This window comes from Bombina bombina, chromosome 4 (genome assembly GCF_027579735.1).
Source record: "Bombina bombina isolate aBomBom1 chromosome 4, aBomBom1.pri, whole genome shotgun sequence".
In the NCBI taxonomy this organism is placed as follows: Eukaryota; Metazoa; Chordata; class Amphibia; order Anura; family Bombinatoridae; genus Bombina; species Bombina bombina.
In genome coordinates, this window is record NC_069502.1 from 968,911,149 (window position 1) to 968,929,982 (window position 18,834).

Sequence of the window (18,834 nt, forward strand, 5' to 3'; positions counted from 1 at the left end):
GTACCAAAACCCCATCAGATATATATATAGAAATATGTATTTTTTATTAAATAGAACATATAATTTTATGTGACGAACATTAGAATGTGAAATATTAATCTCTTCATGTTGGGTAAGCCCCCATGAGAACATGAATTCGGGTTAACGTGCGAGTAGGGTGTTAGGTTTTTTCCCTACCTTTTTTCTCCTTTGACTTCTATAGGAGAATAGGTTATCGCGTGTACAATATTCTAATTGTGCTAGAAGTAAGCTATTTGTGCGCGTTGGGTTATCAGGAGAACGATAACTCTTTACTTTCAACTCGTAATATGAGCGCAACCTGACGCGCGCAAAAAGTTTACTTCTAGCGAAATTAGCGCTCTAGCGAAAGCACTAAATAGTGCTCCACTCGTAATCTGGTCCAAAATGTTTAATTGTATTCTTTGCTGAACGGCCGACTGTCAAGTGATTGATTCCACACCAGTATTAGGACCACCTGGCGTGTCACAGCTCCCAACTGCAGGTGTCAAATGTCATTAGAGCTAAAAGACTGAAAATATCCCAAACTATTCATGATCATAAAAGGTATATTGCAAAGTTGTTTCATTATGCATAACTAAACATTGTATATGTTTAATGTCCCTTTAATTTCTAACACTATTTATCAAGACTCGTGTAATATTGCAGTCCCAACATGCACACTCTTATTTGCATAATTAATATTTATAAAATTGTTTTGCATTAATCAAGACACTGGGGATTGCTTGCACATAACATAAAGATGTATATATACGATTTTCAAAGAACGTGAAAGGTGCTTCAGAGCAAAGAAAAAAATGTAAGAAACCATAGAACTGGGGTTATATATAGCAACACATAAGACAAGACATTTTTTCTTTATTTATTTCTCTAAGGTCACCTTAATAAAAGCAAATCTGGAGCAGTATGTTTGTAGCTCACCTATTTGCAGTATGCAGTGAGTAATCACATGCCAGCCAGCTAGATGGGGTTATACTGTATAGAACACAGATCTAATCCAGATTGTCCAATCCCTGTGTGTTAACAGAGCTTCATAGGAGCAGAGAAAAAAAATATATATATAAACCTGGTAAGGGGGTGGGGAAGAGAAAAAGGGCGGAGAGAGAAGTCTGCGGAATAAGAAGCGGTTCTTTGCTTTTTATAAAGTTTCTCTAGTAAACTCTGTGAGGATCTTGTGCTTCCTGGTTGTGATCTGTGTGTGTGTTTCCCTGAGTGCATCTCTCTGTCTCTAGGGCTCTCTGATCAGACAGCTGCACTTTGTATTAATCCAGCGTCAGCTACATATGATCAGCAGCAAGCGCACAGCCTCTCTCTCTTGCTGGGGCTGCAGCTCCTGCTAGTTTGTTTCTCCTTTGCTTACATCAATGGCACATCCTGCTGAGGGGCGTCAGAAACAACCAAACTCTGCTGTGTGATCAGCTCAGCCACATTTAATATGGAATAATAAAAAAACACACGGAAAGAAGGGCCAGCTGTGGGAATTGCTAAACGGACTGGAGTTTGAGAAGTCACAAACGCATGTGCTTTTTCTTTTGATTTTTATATATATATATTTTTTGAGAATATATTAGCATATTTTATTTTCTGCATAGTAGAAGCAGAGCTTCGGTCAGTAAGTGGAGTTGCATGGATGTTGCAATGATCAAGGGGACCATGGATGGTCTGGCTCAGGGAAAGAAGCATCTGTGCTCTCCCCGGAGAGGGGTACTGCTGAAGCGGAGGCACTGGACATGCAAGACCCGCAGGAAAAGGAAGGAACTGCTGCTGGGGCAGTTGTGCCTCATGGGGTGTCTCATGCTGTTAGTTTCACTACTCTCTCATTGGGTTGACAAATCGGGTAAGTTTACCCACTAAATGCACAAGCAAAACTTCACTTTGTTCAGACACTGGAGGGGCCACATGTTTTTATTAAGTAAGCTTAAAGTTACAGATTGTACTGGTGCTGTATTTTTGTGACTATATATGACTAAAGAATAGATATTTACTCTTAAACAAAGGGTTAATAATATATGCTTTCTACTAATAATAATTGTGCGTGTGTACATCACGTGATTTTTTTTTTACCCTTGAACATAGAATTGCGGGGTCAGATGAGACCCCCCCCTCCTTTCTTCATTGTCATATGATACACATAATGTGCCTATTGCATTGAGATCAGAACTATTGAATGAATGAAGATAACAGTACTGTATGTTGTAGGGAAGTATTGAATTGATGTATTTTATATTACCCTGAAATTAGACTGGGGTGCATTTTAAATTGATCCTCAGGCTATATTGATATCAAGTTGTTTATTGCAGACATTTTCAGGAGATTTGGCATTACTTGTGCAGATCAATAACGTTGGTGATATTGCCTGATACATGTAGCTTTAATACCCTTGTACTAACTCTTTCATCTCTAGAGAGGGGTTGCCAGGCATTTATTGGATGCGAGTATCCAAGTTCATGACTTCAAACTGTTAATGAGACTCACACAGGGGGAGGAGAGTTTGCATTCTCTTTTTCCTGATTACACTGCAACATTAGTCATGACACCACACATTTAGCAGAATAGTATTTGCTTATCTAGACGTTGCTTTCTAATGCAGTTTAAAATTAGCACAATTGCTGTTGCAGTTAAGAATCAGTACCCTGGTTATTTTACTTCTGCAACAATGCACATTTATTTATATCATCCTATTCAGAGATGTGTTTAACCAGATAACTAATAAAAGCGATTGAACCTTTCCTAGCCTGAATGTGAATCAGCATCTGTCAAGAATGGACTTGTAATTAAACATAATAGACAGCTGTCTATGGTACACATTCACTCACCCCTATGTGATGCATTAATCTACTGCCCTTTTGTTTTACTGCTAACCTAGCTACTAGCTTTGACATTGCCCATATATGTGGAGAGCTCTGATAAGAGCAAATGACCATATAATGATCAAGCCTTGGTATAGAGCTACATGGTCAATAGTATTTAAAGGAAAATATAAGTCTAAATAGTATTTTTGCCATATACTTGTATTAGTAAACATAATTCTGGTAAAATATCTTCTGTTTCAGGGGCATATGTATATATGCTTATGTATATAAGTTGTGTGAGCCCAGGGTACCTGCTTTCAAACACTGTAATGCTCAAATTAAGTCATTGCTGACATGATACATGATCTATGGTGCAGTGTTTGAATGTCATTGTACTGAACATGTGCCCCATATCTGCATATGCCCCTGAAACAGTGGTAACCTTTAATAGGAGCAGTTTTGCTAATTGAAGTACAATGCAAAAAAAATAATTTTTGTTTTAAACTGAAATGTGCATTTCAATGATCTTATTCAGGGATATAATAATCTTAGAGTGGTGAAGTAGTGACTGAAGGCTTAAATCAGTAGTAGTTCATATGTAGATCAATATAAATACAATTCTTTACATAATGGGGACATCCTTACTGAACTGTCTGGATGTAGTAGTGTCAAGATCTGCTTATATTGTGTTTCTAGTTGTGAACACTTTCCTCTCTGCTTCAAGCACAATGCCTGTATGGATGTGATTCGTGTTGACACTCTATTCTGTGGGTGTAATAAGATTGACACTGAGTGACTAGAATAAAGACTTATGAACAGGTGAGCAGTGCTATATAATGTAGACACTGCATTTTGCAGGAAACAGCTGGGTTTCTGGCGAGAGTAGAATTTTGTTGCCTTCTCCTACAGAAGAATGTTTAGGATTTCTTTTAAAAACATTATTTTAACCTTGTGTTTGGGAATGATAGGCAGGCACAGAAAGGCAAACACTACATCTGTGAAGGAAAGCATGGGAAACTGAATGTTTATTAGAGGGAACATTTAAGTCAAAATTAAGCTTTCAGATAGAGGATGCAAATATATAAAACTTTCCAACTTACTTATGTTATGTAGATCCTTTCCATGAAAGCATACTGAAGTAGAGTAGTGTGCACGTGTCTGGAACACTATATGGCAGCTGCTTTTGTAACAATGAATGTTACACATTTAGTGCTCTAAAGAAGGTACCACACTGTATTTGTTTTCAGTTGCAAGACAATAAACACATTTTTAGAAATACTATTGAAACAACAAAAATATGTGCTTTTTATATAAAAATCCAAATGCAATGTCTGCCCATAGTGTATAAACTCTCCTAAAGCTGTGTTACTTGCATGATTGAATGTTATAGAAACACATGATAATCTTAAAGGGACAGTCAGCACCAACATTGTTATTTAAAAAGATTGATAATGCCTTTAGTACCCATTTCCCAGCTTTGCACGACCAACATTGTTATTAATATACTTTATAACATTTACCTCTAAATGTCTGCCATTTTCTACGCCACTTCAGATGGCCTCTTATCATATGCTTTTTTATTTGCTTTTCACAGCAGGAGACTGCTAGTTCATGTGGGCCATATAGATAACCTAGTGCTAACACCCGTGAAGTTGTGCACAACACGGCACTAATTGGCTAAAATGCAAGTTAATAGATAATCAATAAAGTCATGTGATCAGGGGGCTGTCAGAATAGGTAATCACATAGGTTAAAAGTATATTAATATAACTATGTTGGCTGTGCAAAACTGGGGAATTGGTAATAAAGGGATTATCTATCTTTTTAAACAATAACATTTTTAGAGTTGACTGTCCCTTTAATGCACATAAACATCTGCAAAGTGAGAAAATCTCTTGGAAAGCAATGCCAATGTGTTAAACAGGACATTAATCAAAAATGTTCCAATATCTCCTTATTGCTTGCAGGTATCTATCACAAGCATCAATTTAGTAATAGAAGAAAATTGAAAATTCTAGTAAAATCGCATGTTCTATGTGAATCATGAAAGTTTAATTTGGATTTTCATGACCCTTTATTTGTATATTTTGAACTTTCCTAAGGCCTGAACAACGTTTTAGCTAGTACATTATAGTTACACTTTCACAGAATAGAAATGTATAACACCCAAACTTTATTTTAAATCTGTTACTAAAGTACAATGCTTACAATATTTTAATACTGGTGTGGTTTTGTATCCATTTAAAGGGATATAAATGTAAATACAAGCTGGGCAAAGATTAGTTTTAGGATAATATGTGCACAGGAAGAAAAAAAAAGCCTGTTAAAATTATTTTACATTAATAATTGTAACTGTATATCAATATGAGAACACTGAACAGATGGGCAGTCCCAGCTTTTATGTATATACAAATACAAACACAGTTTTATTATTTTTTTTTATCAAGGACTCATACAACTTTAAAACAGTGCTTAAAGCATCATTTTAAGGTCGTAGCCTGACTTAAAGGGATACTAAACCATTTTATTTTCTTTCATGATAGAGCATGCAATTTTCTAATTTACTCCTATTATCAAATTTTCTTCGTTGTCTTGCTATCTTTATTTGAAAAAGCAGGAATATAAAAGCCTGCCCATTTTTTCTGCTTTTTCAAATAAAGATAGAAAAAGAGATCGAAGACAAAATTGATAATAGGAGTAAATTAGAAAGTTGCTTAAAATTGCATGCTCTATCTAAATCATGGGAAAAAAAATTGGGTTTAGTATCACTTTAACAATCAAAGGTTTATTATATCTTGTTAAGCATTTTCTTATTGATATACAGTTACAATTATTAATCTAAATTAATGTATACAACCTGTTTTTCCTTCCTTTATAAAATTGTATCTTGTTGGTCAATATTTATTGTATGGGTGTAAGGGAGACACCAAATAGTTAAAGGGACAGTCTAGTCCAAAAAAAACTTTCATGATTCAGATAGGGCATGTAATTTTAAACAATTTTCCAATTTACTTTTATCACCATTTTTTCTTTGTTCTCTTGGTATTCTTAGTTGAAAGCTTAACCAAGGAGGTTCATATGCTAATTTCTTAGACCTTGAAGGCCGCCTCTTAAGAATGCATTTTAACAGTTTTTCCCCACTAGAGGGTGTTAGTTCATGTTTTTCATATAGATAACACTGTGCTCGTGCACGTGAAGTTATCTGGGAGCCATCACTGATTGGCTAAACTGCAAGTCTGTCAAAAGAACTGAAATAAAGGGGCAGTCTGCAGAGGCTTAGATACAAGATAATCACAGAGGTAAAAAATATATAAATATAACTGTGTTGGGTATGCAAAACTAGGGAATGGGTAAACAAGGGATTATCTATCTTTTAAAACAATAACAATTCTGGTGTAGACTGTCCCTTTAAAGCAGCACAGAAATTTAGGTCTTTCAAATTACATAAGTAGAGATATTTACAATAAGAAACATTGAAGTAGAATATTAGACTTGAGTGCTGGTCACAACACATTTTAAAATAATATGTAGATTTCTTTTTTACAATTCTATTATTGAAGATAAAGGTTTAGTTTCAATAAAATAGTGGATGCTGTTTAAAATTAAGTTTTTTTTTTTTTTCTTTATCCATCTCTCCTGCTAAGAACAATCCGTTACAAATAACAACAAACAATACAAGATACTGTGGAAACAAGGCCGTTAGATAATTACTTACAATCCTGTGACACACACAGCCTGCTCTTTTATATGTATGATAGAAAAATGTTGAATATTATTTCAAGTTAATATCTCCTCAGAGTCTTGTTAAGAAGAGAACAGTAATGTCTACTTGATAGTAGCTTGAGTAGTAACAGGTTGATTGGGCGTCTCTGCACTATCACATGGGCTTGTCATGGATTCCAGTTAGTGTAATGCAGATGCACTCAAAACATCCATTCATAATGAAGATATACCATAAAACATATGTAACATAAAGGTCACTTTAGGTTACACAAGTATTCTGTAATGCTCTAATCGGCAATTGACATTCAGTAATTGAAACACTGTGTACACTTTTTTTTTTTTTATTGCGTAGTAAAATAAAAATGATACTTATGTAAAATAAAAATAATTATGCTTTCTTTCTTTATTTTTGATCTCTATAATTAAAATTTAGACCTTAAAACACTTTACACAGTGATTGATTAATATGTGCAGGAGCTTATTTACATCTTATTAGCCACAACAGGGTAGATAAGATAAGCATAGTCAAGAATCTTTTCATGGTGTACAGTATATAAAAACAATCGTTCTTATTCCTTTAAATATAAATTGTATAGAGAAATTGCATAATTTTTAGCTTACATGAGATAATTAAAAGGGACAGTAAAGTCATGTTAGATATTTATGATTTATACAGAGCATACAATTTCAAACAACTTTCCAGTTTAGCCTATTATTTATTTTGCTTCCTTCTCTTGTTCTTTGCTGAAAGGTTTATCTACGTAAGCTCAGGAGCATCAAAGAACCTAGGTTCTAGCTGCTGATTGGTGGCTGCATAGATATATTGAGTGTTATTGGCTCCCCCATGTGTTCAGTTATAATCCAGTAGTTCATTGCTGCTCTTTCAACAAATGATACAAAGAGAATGAAACAAATTTGATGATAGAAGTAAACTGGAAAGTTGTTTAAAATTGTATGTTCTACCTAAATATCATGAAATAATTATTTTGGGGTTTTATGTTCCTTTAAATTGTAAACCTTATTTACACCAAAGCAACCATAAAGTCTTATATGATCATAACTAGTGTTGTACACCCTCTTAACTCTGTTGCTAGGTATTGGTCTCTGCCTGACACTTGCACATTCAACTGTAGTCCAACAAGCAATGCATCTATAGGCTTAAACTCAGGAAGGAACGTAATACAAGTTGCCATGGAAAATGCCAAGTGTATAATCCGTTGCCAAGGTTACCTCGTAATATACAAATATAGAAAGGTGACAATGTCGCTTTTAAAGATGGTGTCCTAGAATTACTTCAGGCCTGTTATGAGTAATTCACCCTTAACCCCCTGGCTGACAGACATAGTGGCTGCATAGACTACATTTCCACAGTTCTTGCTATATAATAATATAATTTCATCTGGATTTCCACAGTTATCAGTTTTTTTTATATAACATGCTTGCTATAGGAAGTTTCTTAAATACTTTTGCATTTTACCACTTTACTTTATGCAGGTAAAGTATGGTGTCATGTAGTAGGCCCTAATGATATTTTGCAGCCACATGTTTTTTAGTATTCTACGTTGACCTTTATTTACTGTACTATACTATTTTCTACTAATTTACTGTACAATTTGAAGAATGTCATTGAAAAATATCAAAAATATAGATCAGTGTTTGTGCCCAAAACAGCAATTGTGGCCCTTGAACGATTCCCTTGTGGAGCCCAGGATCTCCCTAAAACATTAAAAAATGACTTGCTCAACCCTAGTAGAGTCTGAGGAAATGGCCAGATGTGGTTAAAGTAAAGTCACCCAATGTGTTCAGCTTGCGTCCAGTAGTGCATTGCTGCTCCTTCAGCCAAGGATAGCTAGAGAATTAAGCAAATTTGAGATTAGACGTAAATTGGAAAGTTCTATACTCTATCTCAACCATGAAAGAAAAAAAATTGTTTTCATGTCCCTTTTTAAAGTAGAGAAACATGTTTCAGTAAATTGTAATACTGTTATTAACAGATCATATTTCTAACAATGTTTTAGACCTTCTTTGGTCTTTAATAGAAAATATGTTTTTGTATTTTATGAAACCACTTGTTGAAGGACCAAGCAATATTTGGGACTGTTCTGAAAAACTGAGAGGTCTTAGCCTGCCTGTTTATACAGAAAAGGGGGTGGTGTGAGTTCTCTTAAAGTGATAGTGCTAGCTATTCCTTAAAAATCCCTCAAAATGTGAAAGGTACTAAAACAACAACAAGATGGGGAATAGTGCTCCACAAAAGAGCTGACTGTCTAAACAGGAGTAAAAATGTGTGTGATTCAAACTAAAGATCAAGAGACATAGTACTATTTAAAAATACATTTAATATATATAATCTAAACATAAGATGCCGGCATCAAATACAAATACAATAAAAGTGCTAAAATAAGTTACGGTATACAATGGTAAATAAAAGGGGGGGGGAATCACTGATACAAACTGCATACAAGCCGTTCTCCAATGCTAAAAAAACAGACGTATATCACATTCTGTACAGTGTAAAAGCTGGTGTGTGATCCTTTAAAGTGCTGAATCGGCACACAAAATAAGCTGGTGTCCTTCCAGATATTGCTGTTGCGTGGTGGTAATTCCGTAACAGAGATTCCGTATATGATGGATCTAAAGTAGTGGTATATTGTGTCCAGATATAGTACCTTATTCTAGCGTGTCTGCTAGATTGCGGCTCCGACTTCTTACTAATCCGTTTTTACTGTTTCTGGTCACGTGACCTGCACTAGACCAATTGGTCTAGTGCAGGTTTGATGATGAGGGGCGTGATGTTGCAGACTTGCAACAAAGTAGATGTAGAACTTGCAAAAGCCTATATTGAAGTGAGCGCCTCAAAGGCTAATTAATATATATTGTAGTAGATAGCCCGCCCTGCTCACTTAAAGGGACAGTCAACACCAGAATTTTTGTTCTTTTAAAAGAAAGATAATCCCTTTATTACCCATTCCCCAGCTTTGCATTACCAACACTGTTATAGAAATACACTTTTTACCTCTGTAATTACCTTGTATCTAAGCCTCTGCAGACTGCCCCCTTATTTAAGTTCTTTTGACAGACTTGCATTTTAGCCAATCAGTGCTCACTCCAGGGTAACTTCACATGCATGAGCTCAATGTTATCTATATGAAACACATGAACTAATGCCCTCTAGTGGTCAAAATGCATTCAGATTAGAGGCAGTCTTCAAGGTCTAAGAAATTAGCATATGAACCTCCTAGGTTTAGCTTTCAACTAAGAATACAAAGAGAACAAAGCAAAATTGGTGATAAAAGTAAATTGGAAAGTTGTTTAAAATTACAGTTCCTATTTAAATCATGTTAGTTTTTTTGGGGGACTTGACTGTCTCCTTAAAAACAATTTGGATGATGGGAAAACTCAAGGGTGTGTAATACGGGGTAATTATAATGAGCGCCACAACGGGAATTATGCCAACTCAGATCACTCGTATGATCACAAATGTATTATACACAGTCCTGCTCAAAAAAACTCTATGTATTCCAACACTAGTAGTGAACAAACCTACTAGTTTCGGCAGCGTTACCTGCCTTTATCATGATCTACCTGCTTATACCATATCTATAGATGTTAATGTGATACGTTAGGGGGCGCCCGCCTTCTTTTTATTTCTCTGCACAGCTGTTGTATGCAAATTAAAAGCCATTTTCTAAACTGCAAGAATAACCATAAACAGAATGATTCTCTGTAATCCACTCGCAATGAGGATGTGAACACATTTGATGTGGTATAAATATAAGCGTTTCTAAGAATGTTGAAGGCATTGTGAATGGGTACTTTGAGTAGAATTGGTCACATTATCTAGTTTAAAAAATAAATATTAGTTTGATGTATTTTTGCTCCTGATTTTTAAATATCCTCTTCTATACATACATACATCTTTTGGTATAAGAAATATTTTGTTTGGCTCTTTCATTGGTTCCTACATTTCAAACAAATTTGTATCCCCAGGTCTTGGTCCAATATATATCTAAACACAGGCAGTCGTGATTCAGTGCGTCATGGAAAAAAAAGTTGCTATACCCGAGTCTTCTCAGCGTTGTACATATAACGCAGACACATTTTCTTATGTTCTGGAAATATACTGTGTACTTTTCTATATATGTGTGTTTATATGTTTATTTATATCTATCTGTATGTATATGTGTGTAAATTATTAATTACACACACATTACATTTCATAATAACCCAATAAAAATAGATTTTGTATTTTACATCTACAAGGCCTAGAAAGGATTCAGCCTCATCAAGCTCAATTTTTGGTGCAGCTTGTGTCAGCCGGCAAAGGAAAAGTGGGGGGCACTTTTGGGTGTCCTGGGGACTCTAAACCAGAGTGCTAGGCCCTATTTTTAACAAGCCAGTGGCTCCCTGGCACCTGGGTTTATCGAGTCCTGAGTTAGATCTTGTCATTTTAGCATTAGTGACCCTGCAAGTCCATGTGTTTAACCCACTCAAAGTGGTCAAACACCCAGTAAAGTGGTTAAACACTGTTAAAGTATTCTCAGGAGACAGAGAACTTCTGGTCTCGATTGGACACGGCTAGTGATTTAATCAGCAGCTGTAGTTCACGACCCAGTGTTTATTGGACAAAGTATTAAATATCTAAGCTCAATAATAAGCTAAGAAATAATAATAAGTATGAATATTTGAAAAACTGTTGTATGGTTCTTCCTCTAACAGATATATATGGCCAAAAGTTTATGGCACCTAAATTTATGGGCTGGCTAGATTTTGATCATGACACTAATTAGATGATGTCATTTTTGCACTATGACCTCTTAACAGAATTTTAAATATAAACATTTTGACTGTATGAAATGTTCTTGATACTCCCTAAGTACCGTGTGTGTATGTGTTTATGTGTATCCATGTACATATATATAGATTAGATAAACACACAATATACATACATTTACATTTCTACTTATAGATATTTGTCTTTAAACAAAAGCCAGATACCTTTTGCTTCTGTAATGTAGTCTGTGTTTTGAGTTCTCAAATAAATGACATCTCCTTTCTCAAAACTGTTTGCCTAGAAATGATTGTTTATCTTTTCCACAATGTTCTGTTTGAAGTGACAGTTCTCAGGTTAGACTCACTCAGTGAGAAAGCATGACAGAACAAAGCACACAATTATAGAAGCTGTTTAAATCTATAACAAGCATTATTAGGCATGCTGCCCATCTTTTGGTTTATAGCCATTGCATCATTGTGAGGAACAGTCTTTCATTTCTGTCTATCACGTTGATTTTATGTATCTCGGATAATATGAGGTAGCACACCACTTCTGCTTAGTGATGCTACAACACTTAATAAATCTTTTTGATCTTACAGGGCAGTGATGAGAAACAGAATTCTGTGTTTACCGAAGGCTACAAACGTACAATAAAGTATCCTCTCAAATTCATTCTCTTGTTTACACTCAGGAGTTTAGATGAAGAGTTTGCAAATCAGAAAAATCTTAAGAAATCCCTCATGTGATGTAACTTTCTACATGGTTTTTTTTTTTTTTTTTTATAGTAAAACAGTTCCTGCAGAGTATATTTTAAAAGTTTCATTAAAGGGATACTAAACCCAAATGATTTCTTTCATGATTCATGCAATTTTAAGCACCTTTCTAATTTACTCCTATTATCAACTTTCCAAGTTTAATTTTGACTTTACTGTCCTATTTTTTAAACAGATTTGTCAAGCACTGCTTTAAAGTACAATTGACTCGCTACCCCTCGATTATATAGATCAATCCTCTTGAAGAATTTATACGAGAACGTTAACTCCTGAGTCTGGGTTGACAGAATCTCTTACTGGAGGGAGTCCCAATTTCTGTTAAATAGTGTGGATCCAAATATCGGAGCGTGCCAGCCATTAATAAACCAAGACACAACCATATTTAAAAATGCTGCAGAGAATAGAACTACGGGGAGCCTTGTATGTTAGTCTTGTCCAAAAGATAGTACAAAATGATCCAAAAGACCTAGACTCGCTTAACTCGTGGTCTTGAAATATAACTTTTATTTAATCCAATATATTAAATGTTGTGCAAACATAGAGAAGAATATAATATATAAAAACTATTACATTCTATATTTTGTACTACTTTTTAAAGGGATACTAAAGTCCAAAATAATTTTTTTTTTTTTTTTTTTTTTTTTTTTTTTTTTATTATTGAGGTTTACAGTCAAAGATATAGCAGGCAAGTTACATAGTGGTACACAAAAGAATTGTTAGGTATATTCACATATGTTGGTCGTTTACAAACTTGTGTAGGTAAGAGTACAACAAAAAGAAAATCTAAATGTCTTATGCCTTGTGAAGCCTGTTTTGTGGCCTTCCAGATAGTATAAGGAGGTTGCTCTTGACTGTACCCCACTTTACCTATAACAATAAAATTAAAAGAAGGCAATTAAGATTCAGGGATCACTTTTTGGGTCCTGATTTGAGTAAACCTCATTTTTAACATCTATAAACAACTCTAGTAACTGTAAAATGATCATACCAAAAGAGCAGGATTAGTGTTTGAGTCTGCTCTTTTGAAAGAGCTTCTGTAGGGCTAAAGATAATCCATCTGAAAAGTAGGGTCAGCTCTACACACAAGAAAAGGTACTTCACATATCAGCAGTCAGGTGTTTTATGCCCGTTAGGAGAGGTAGAGAGCATGCTCTGGAGTGGAATATAATTAGGTGTCTGGTTAATCAACAGTAGACATCAAAGACGGCACCGAATATAAAATGACTGTCACCTACTCTGCAAGGGGTTATGTTGATTGAATGTCAAGCTGTATTCCTTACAGATGGATATTCCGCTTAGAGTTCATTGGTGTGTACTATGCATATTTGCCAAATTCTCTATTTCTGTCTGTCTAACTAGATGGTAGACTGTAGTTTTGGTGAGGTTGGGAAGGATGCAAGTTAAAGTATAAAAATCTAGCACAGCACTCAAAACAGGTAGTAACGGGTTACTGGTATAATTTTACGTGGTAGGGTAAACTACCTTACAATATGGGGGACAGTCTGATGTATATTAAATCCCATTGTTGTCTAAGACTAGGTACTTAAAAGTTAAGAGTAATTATTATTCGCATTGGTTTTCTATTGAAGCCATGGCCGAACCCGCCATCTCGGCCGCCGACAGCAGGTCAGGCACTACTCCACAGCAAGTACCTGGGAACAATTGATGTAGCTTTTGCTGCTGTATACTGTATTATGTTGTGAAGAGAGTACTGATGTATAGAACACCAATATAAAATAAACACATACCACCCCATGTGACACAATAGTTCTTCTTAGCTAATCCCCCCCCCCCCCCCTTGTGAGTATATTCAATTACAACAATAAATTTAAATGCAAGCGGCACAAATAAACACATGGTAAGTGTGTAGAAATGGTATAATAAAACTTTTAGGAGCGTTTACCAGCATCACAAACAGGGATGCTATAGGAAAAATAAATGTTTAGCCCTATGCCTTCTTTTGTTATAATCAGTGCATCTGAGTTCAAGTTATCACAAAAAGAATGGGAGCCCATAGTTATCATAGATTTAAGTTTTGTTTGTGTCAGGAAGGAGCCCAAATACTGTAATCTCAAGCCAGTGTACATTACAGAGTCTCTGGAGCCAAACCTCTCCAATAAGGTGGACTGTGGTAGATAATTAGACATCAAAGTTGCTGCAAAGTCATTAAAGATTAAGCACTTGGTGTCCAAGTTCTCTTGAGGCCATGAATCCAGGGAATCTCGAGCGAATGGGTTGGAGAGTATCAAGGGACCTCTGTGGTCATGACCGTTTACTCCATGCACAGTCGGCTTGATGTCGTCTGTAGGAAGAGCTGCGTGGTAGGGTTTGTGGGCCTCAGCATGCAGTCTGAAAATAAAAGGCTGTACCGTAGCTTCTGTGCAATGCCTGGTCTCCAACTTTTGTGCAACTTGGTCATGAGGAATCGTAAAGCTGGACTAGATATTCTGAATACAAGTAGAAAGGATAGCCGGTGTCTCCTCATAGGCAACAAGAAGTGAGGTGTCCGAGATTGTAGCAGGGTAGCCATAGTTGCCCAGGTAAGTTGGTAGAAGATATTTTACAGCCTCCAATATATATTCAGTTGAAGGGCCCATCTTTGTGCGAATAATGTTAAGTAGAAGTCCCTGCGGTGGTGTACTGGATAGTACTGCACAGTAATGACAGACACTAGGGAACTCTGCCGGGGGGTAGAGAGAAGGCCATAACCTGTTATGCTACCACCAGACCTGGGTATAGTGGTATGTAATGTATCAGAAGAGCATCTTCATCTGTTTAACATGCAGCATAGATCTTTCCACGTTGGGATAGGTAGTAGCAAATTTAAGGCATATTTATTCTGCTAGCTGTTGGAGCAAACGGTCTTGCGACTAGTCATGGCCGCCACCCAGAACTCCCCCCCCCCAATAAACTTTATTGATTCAGATAGGGCATGTAATTTTAAACAACTTTCTTATTTACTTTTATCATTAAATTTTGCATTGTACTCTTTTTAGTTGAAAGCTAAACCTAGGTAAAGTCATATGCTAATTTTTAATCCCTTGAAGGCTGCCTCTAATCTGAATGCATTTGACAGTTTTCCACAGCTAGAGGGCATTAGTGCATGTATTTCATATAGATAACATTGTGCTCATGCACGTGAAATTATTAGAGAGTCAGCACTAATTGGCTGAAATGCAAGTCTGTCAAAATATCTGAGATAAGGAGGAAGTCTGCAGAGGCTTAGATACAAGGTAATTACAGAGGTAAAAAGTATATTTTTATAACAGTGTTGGTTATGCAAAACTGGGTAATGGTAAATAAAGGGATTATCTATCTTTTTAAAAAATTGTTGAATAGCGACAAGCAGAGTATTTTAACATGTTGTGTTTTTTTAATAGTGCTATTTACTTGCATAAAAGAAAATATTTGGGTTTAATGTTCCTTTAATTGGACCAATGCTTATAACCACTGATTTATCAGAGATGTTATTCAGACCTACCGCCCAAATCTCCTGACACTTGTTTCAGGATTTAAACTGACCGAAAGCAGCTCTAATCTATTTTTTTTTATGAGCAGTTGTGTTTTACTGACTTCCTGAGATTCAAAACCTGGTGTGTTTTTTTCTGTATACGTATTGCATTGCTATATGCAGATGCACTTGCCTAGTGTAGTTCATGGTTTGGCATGTTTAGATCTTCATTAAGAGCTTGTGAGAATGTTGAGGAGCCAGTCATGCATTTTTTTAGGAGAAAGGCAAGGATATATATATATATATATATATATATATATAGTGTGCTTTTAATTTACTAAGCCCTGATCTGTGATATGGTCAGATTTCTTACAGTACAAAACAAATATTGTATTCTGCTTTCAGTGCATTCAAATCAGTAACCAATTCAAACTTTCATAAATAGACCATAGGTAAAATTCATTTCCACAGCTTTGTTCCTTTGTGTAACAGATTGAGATGTATGACAAATGTAACTTCTTTTGGTCACATGATTTATGGCAAATTGTAGAGTCTCTGAATTAAAATCTTTGCATTCTGTATTATTTTAGATAAAAGTGTATGGGGCAATTATTTGTTTATATTTTATGTAGTGTGAAAGCCACAAAATATGCCTTTAACTGCACTTTCAGAGATTCACAACATTTATATATGTGTTTAAATATTTATGGGTACATGGTAGTAATTTAAAGAGACCATCTACTGTTGAAATAATAAATAAAAAAATATAAATATAAGTTTGTTTCCTTTTTCTCACTATGGGCCTCTTGAGCATGGAGAGAAATCACAAAAAAAAACCTTGGGATTTTTTTTTTTTTTTTTTTATACCCGATATTGCAATGTATTCATCTCTCTCTATTGAGATAAACGGCACTCAAGCTAAAATTTTGCATTTGTAAAATTCTTTAAAGGGATACAAATACACAATTATTTTTTTTCATGATTCAGCATGCAATTTTAAGCAACGTTCTAATTTACTCCTATTATCAATGTCCTTTATTCTCTTGCTATCTTTATTTAAAAAGCAGATTTGTGTGGATTAGGAGCTGGCCCATTTTAGGTTCAGCACCCTGGATAGTGCATGCTTATTGGTGGTTACATTTAGCCACCAATAAGCAAGAATAACCCAGTTTTGAACCAAAAATGGGCTGACTCCTAAGCTTTACATTCCTGCTTTTTAAACAAAGAAAACTTTATAATAGGAGTAAATTAGAACATTGCTTAAAATTGCATGCTCTATCTGTATCATGAAAGAGAACATTTGGCTTTAGTATCCCTTAAAGGGACCCCGTGGAACTGATGAGATGTCATAGATAATATCACCAAAGCAATGAGCTTTAGAGGACTGGGCCCTCTGGACCTGATTTACTATCTGATGGACAAGGTTCCCAACAAAAGAACCTGTAAGCCCATCTTTGATGCAAGTATGCAGCAGATGCTGTTCCTACACTGCCTGTAGTTATCCTTGCACAAGGATTTCCTTGTGCCGCACTGCCCAATACTTTTGCACAACCTCAGTTACCAGAATAAATGAGTTTTAGATGGCAGAGAGCTTAAAAAGCAGCAGTCCTATGAACAAGTCTGCACCGCAAGTGCTCACAAAGCAGTTGTTCCACACAACCAAAGTCGGAAATCCAGAACAATCCATTTTTAACCTAGATTGGAGCAGAGCATAGGTACTTATATTTGTCCTGATTGGCCCACTGACTGTATCCTTATAGCTGTGGCGTAGCGTGGGGGGGGGGGCAACAGGGGCGGTTGCCCCAGGCGCATAATTCTGAGGGGCGCTTCCAGCCTCAACTTAGCAAAGGGAAGAAGGGAGGCTAAAAATTCTGACAGGCCCCCAGCTCTGTTCTGCGACCCGTCAGGAATGTGGTGATGCCACGACTAAGGTAAGGTGTCAGGACCAGACTTACTTATAGCCCTGTTTTTGCCTGATACTAGCAACACACAAAATGCAGCTTAATTACGGTTCTATTATTACCCGACAAGTAAGTTCCCTTCCAACAAAGGACCCAGAGCCAGAATGACATGCATTGCCTGGGGCACTTTTTAAGGATTTCTAAGCAGAGGTGGGGGGGAGGAAGCCTTAAAAAGTGCAATAAATCTCTTTCAAACCCGTGGCACTGGTGGCAGCATGGCTGGGCTCTGCCTTTCTGTTAACCCCAGTTACCTAGTTAGTGGAATGGTGGGGTGATCAGAGACCATACTTTCATGTTTGACCGGATTCTGATTACAACTTACGCCATCTTGTCCTTGCACAAAAAAAGTATATTTGTGACAGTTGACAAAAATGAGACCTTGTTTCCTGTATTTGATTTTTCCACTCCATGATCTTCCTAGGGCAGAAGTAGATTTAGGGATTTGTTTGCTGTCTTAGGGATTTGTGTGCTGTCTGGCACCAGGATTGTGCTGCTCACCAGGCATTTCACTGTGTTTGTCTCCTATCAAAGAAGTCCTATGAATTCACCATCTTGAATCTATTTCTTGCTGGACTACTGAGGTGTGGACTTTTACCGATTTTTAGGGTTTGGGTGCTCATTGCCTTTTTTATTTACATTAAACCCACCCTTACTGCATTTAAAGTAAAAAAAAAAATAACTATAATTTGTGTTAGTAAATAAATTTAACAGCACCCCCCTAAATACCATACACCCTCCCCCCATATATGTATGTAATGCTGGGTTGTCTGTCCCATGCCCCTTTTATATTGATTACTTACAATTGTTATATTTATTAAGGTAGAATATATACCCCACTTTTATATGTCATTGGCACCCAAAAGACAGTCTGCCCAGCAGGGACAACCTTATGTAACAGCTGCCAACCTGTGTGTCCCCTTTTCCTCTTTTTAACGACTTACCAAAAACCTATTGCACCACATATACAATATGGGTTGCTGCAATGTGGGCCTGGGTGCACCCTGTGGTCTGCAGTATTTGTACCATGAAGTTTTACAGATCAGGACATGTCACCACCAGATGGGGGTTAAGGGGGGCTTTCCCCCATGTGTAAAATGAGAATAAATCTTAAAATGTAATATTGTATATATTTGCCCAGCTCTGGAGAGCTGCAGACAGGGTTTGATCACAAGGGGATAGCACATAATGCTTGCAGGCTTCACCCACTGCCTCTTGTATTGCCAATATATTATTTTCATGGCTTTGTTTATAAGGCGCTACTGATTAGCAGCTGCTTATGACAAGGGACATATTTTGGGGATATGGGTATCATCAGCAATAACTGTTAGTTATCCAGTAAAGA

The 18,834-nt window shown here is 36.2% G+C and overlaps 1 protein-coding gene across 1 annotated transcript in view; it reads left to right on the forward strand.

Annotated features, from left to right (window-relative positions):
* Positions 1-1,191: 1,191 nt before the first annotated feature.
* SLC24A3 (solute carrier family 24 member 3) overlaps positions 1,192-18,834 on the forward strand; it is a 905,365-nt gene continuing 887,722 nt past the window's right edge. Inside the window, exon 1 of the mRNA XM_053712005.1 lies at positions 1,192-1,855. Coding sequence (XP_053567980.1) covers positions 1,645-1,855 — 211 coding nt within the window. The 5' untranslated portion in view covers positions 1,192-1,644. The remainder of the gene's footprint in view (positions 1,856-18,834) is intronic.